This window comes from Orycteropus afer, unplaced genomic scaffold (assembly GCF_000298275.1).
Source record: "Orycteropus afer afer isolate SDZICR_OR568_19922 unplaced genomic scaffold, OryAfe1.0 scaffold00209, whole genome shotgun sequence".
Classification (NCBI taxonomy): Eukaryota; Metazoa; Chordata; class Mammalia; order Tubulidentata; family Orycteropodidae; genus Orycteropus; species Orycteropus afer.
This window is the reverse complement of record NW_006921796.1, coordinates 2,735,214-2,738,645: the sequence shown is the minus strand read 5'-3', so window position 1 is coordinate 2,738,645 and position 3,432 is coordinate 2,735,214. Positions and strand designations below refer to the sequence as shown.

Genomic DNA, 3,432 nt, shown 5'->3' with positions numbered 1-3,432 from the left:
ATTCCTTCCATCTACTTTTGATGCTTCCTGAATCATTCATATTTTTCCCATAGAACCCTAATATTGGAACTTGAAATTTTTTCTTCATTCTTGAGCTTGAGAAATATGTTCTTCCCTTTTGCTTTTGTAACTCCAGGTTTTCACATATTTCACAGCACTTTGGCTTTTGAGTCACCCTTTGAAATTTTCTTTTCAGCTCTTACTGCATCATTTCTTCCATTTGGTTTAGCTACTTTGTGTTCAAGAGCAAGTTTCAGGGTCTCTTCTGACATCTAGTTTGGTCTTTTCTTTCTTTCCTGGCTATGGTAGTTAAGTTTGTGTGTCAATTTGGCTGGGCCTGGTTGAGTGGCTGGGCAGTTGCATATAGTATTCCCCATGATGAGACGGGTAATCAACTCCATGGTGGAATCTACTGTGACCAACTGAGTAGCTGCCTTAGGGATGTGGTCTGCTTCCTGTATATAAGGAGAAGCTTTGGGAGTAGTCTCTAGCTTATGGCACATTTGAACCCTGCATGTGGCCGTGTTGTTGTTCAGCAGCGTTCCATGCTCTGCCGACCTTGGGACTTTCAGTGGATTTTAATTAATGGCCTGCCATGTGGTTTGGTAGCATCAGGACTGTGTCTTGTTACTTGTCAACTTTGGGCTTGTCAGCCTCAGCAGTCAGCAGCTGTCTGCGTGAAGAAAAGCCTCTAGTGTCAGTGGGCCGAGAGCAGGAGGCAGAGCAGAAGCCCAAGGTTGAGGGGCTTTCATTCAGCCCCTGGAGCCTGGCACTTTGAACTCAGACTTAAAGCCTCCAAACTGTGAGAGAATAAACTCCTGTTTGTTCAAGCCATCCCATTTGTGGTATATCTTTATCAGTGGTACTAGATATCCAATACATTGTCTTTTTAATGAACTTTTGCTTTCTTCATGTGTAATGTCGTTGATGGCATCTCACAACTCATCTGGTCTTTAATCATTAGTGTTCCTTGCATCAAATCCGTTCTTCAGATGGCCTCTACATTCAGGTGGGATATACTCAAGGACCTACTCTGACTCTCATGGACTTGTTTTAATTTTCTTCAGTTCGAACCTGCATAGGAGCATTGATGATCTCTTCCTTAGTCAGCCCCTTGGCCTTGTTCTGACTGATGATACTGAGCTTTTTCACCGTCTCTTTTCACAGATATGGTCAATTTGATTCCTGTGCTACATCTATCTGGTGAGGTCCATGTGTATAGTCACTGTGTATGTTGTTGAAAGAAGATACTTACAATAGTAGGTCATTGGTCTTGCAAAATTCTTTTATGTAATCTCCAGCACCATTTTTGTCACCAAGACTCTATTTTCCAACTTCACATTGGAACTTGAACACTCAACATACAATTGTTTCTTACTTTCACATTCCAATCATCAGTAATTATCAGTGCATCTTGATTGCATGATTGATCAATTTCAGACTGCAGAAGTTGGTAAAAATCTTCAATTTCTTTACCTTTGGCATTAATGTTGCTGTGTAAATTTGAACAGTCATATTAACTAGTCTTCCTTAAGGTATGTAGATAGTATCCTATCACTGACAATATTGTATTTCTGAATAAATCTTGAAATGTTCCTTTTGATGATGATTGTGATCCCATTCAATTTGTCGTTCCTGGCATGATAGACGGCATGATTGTCCAATTCAAAATGGCCAGTACTAATTAATTTCAGCTCACTATTACCTGGGATACTGATCTTTGAGTGTTCTGTGTCATTTTCGATGACTTCCAGTTTTCCTAGATTCATACTTTGCACATTCCATATTCCAATTATTAATGGATGTCTGCAGCTGTTGCATCTCATTTTGAGTCGTGCTATATCAGCAAATGAAGGTTCCGAAACTTTGCTCCATCCGGTCATTAAGATTGACTCTACTTTGAGGAGGCAAGTCTTCCCTAGTCATAGTTTAGGCTTTCCAACCTGAGGGGCTCATCTTCTGTCATATCAGACAATTTTCTGCTGCTATGAATGAAGTTGTCACTGGCCTTTTTTTTTAGAAGTAGATCATCAGGTCGTCCTTCCTATTCTGTGTTTGTCTAGAAGCTCTGTTGAAACCCATCTACCATGAGTGATCCTACTGATACTTGAAATACTGGTTGCGTAGCTTCCAGCGTGACAGCAATGTGCAAACCACCATAATATGACAGACTAACAGATGAGTGGTCATTGGTTTCTATATATTTGCTTATTTCATGTGAGTGAAATTATACAGTATTTATCCTTTTGTGACTTATTTTGCTCAGCATGATGTTTTCAGGGTTCGTCCATGTGTGCCTGAGTAAGATTCCTTTGTGTACTATATATCTACTACATTTTGTTTATCCTTTCGTCTGTTGATGCTCATTCTGACTATTTCTACCTTTTGGCTATTGTTAAAAGTGTTGCAGTGAATATTGGTATATAGGTTTCTTTTTGTATTGCTCCTTCATTTCTTTTCTTTCCATGACTCTTAAACTTTCTTGCCTATCTACCATCTTTGTCTTATGAAATACAGTCTTGATAATTTCTTCAGATCTCTTTTCCAGTGTAGTAGTTCTGGCTTCAGCAGTTTCAAAGCTAATCAGCCTACTCATAGATTTTTACATTTAATGCTTAATTATTCTAAAAGTTTGGGTAGGTCTTTTTTGAAATCTTCTGGTTAATTTTGATAAGCTCTTATTCCTCACACTTTAATTCCTCATGCTATGTCTGAGTGGCTGTTGAGACTCCCTTTGCTTACTGTGAATGAAGAGCTGTTCTCATTCCTGACTTCCATGAAAGCCTGTCTGCAACAGTTTCAGAAAACCAAGCGTTTCTGGTTATATCTGTGCTAGAAGAGCATTGCACCTGAGAGAGTCCCTAATTTCATTGGACACTTTCATGTAGTTTCTATTTCTTTTGATTTTTCTAACATGAGGAACATGAATGCAGATGCCCTTAGTGAAAACACCGTAAGTTTTATATTTTTCACCTTTTTTGCCAATGACAGTCTATATGATCTTTCCTTTTTATTTTTAACAGAATGCCCATAATGCTGCGCAGTTCAAACTGTGTTCTTACAGGAAAAACGCCAGCAGAATTTGCCAAATTGAATGAATGTCCTTTAGATCCAGGTATGCTTTATTCCTTGTATTTACCTCCCAACTCACACACCTTTTTTTTTATTCAACTTTTGTTTTACTGTTGCTGTTGTTCTAACACTTTTTCTTAAAAACAATGAGAGCCTTTCTGCTTGATAATGAACTTGTTAGATAAACTTATGTTCACAACAATTAGGTATGTTTGTGCAGGGGAGAGTGTGCCCATGATCATGTATAGGGTTGGCAGACAATGTTTCTATAAGTGTATTTATATGTTCTGTAAGAATTTCCAGGTATATCGTAGAGCTGACAAGACAAGGTTGTAGTCACTTCTTGGCCATAGCTAGCTG

General features: G+C 38.6%; 1 protein-coding gene across 1 annotated transcript in view; it reads left to right on the top strand.

The window, feature by feature from the left end:
- The window catches only part of POLR3B (RNA polymerase III subunit B), a 184,868-nt gene that overhangs the window by 43,582 nt on the left and 137,854 nt on the right, over positions 1-3,432 (top strand). Inside the window, exons 5-6 of the mRNA XM_042781974.1 lie at positions 2,632-2,636; positions 3,024-3,115. Of these exons, the coding sequence (XP_042637908.1) occupies positions 2,632-2,636; positions 3,024-3,115 (97 nt within the window). The remainder of the gene's footprint in view (positions 1-2,631; positions 2,637-3,023; positions 3,116-3,432) is intronic.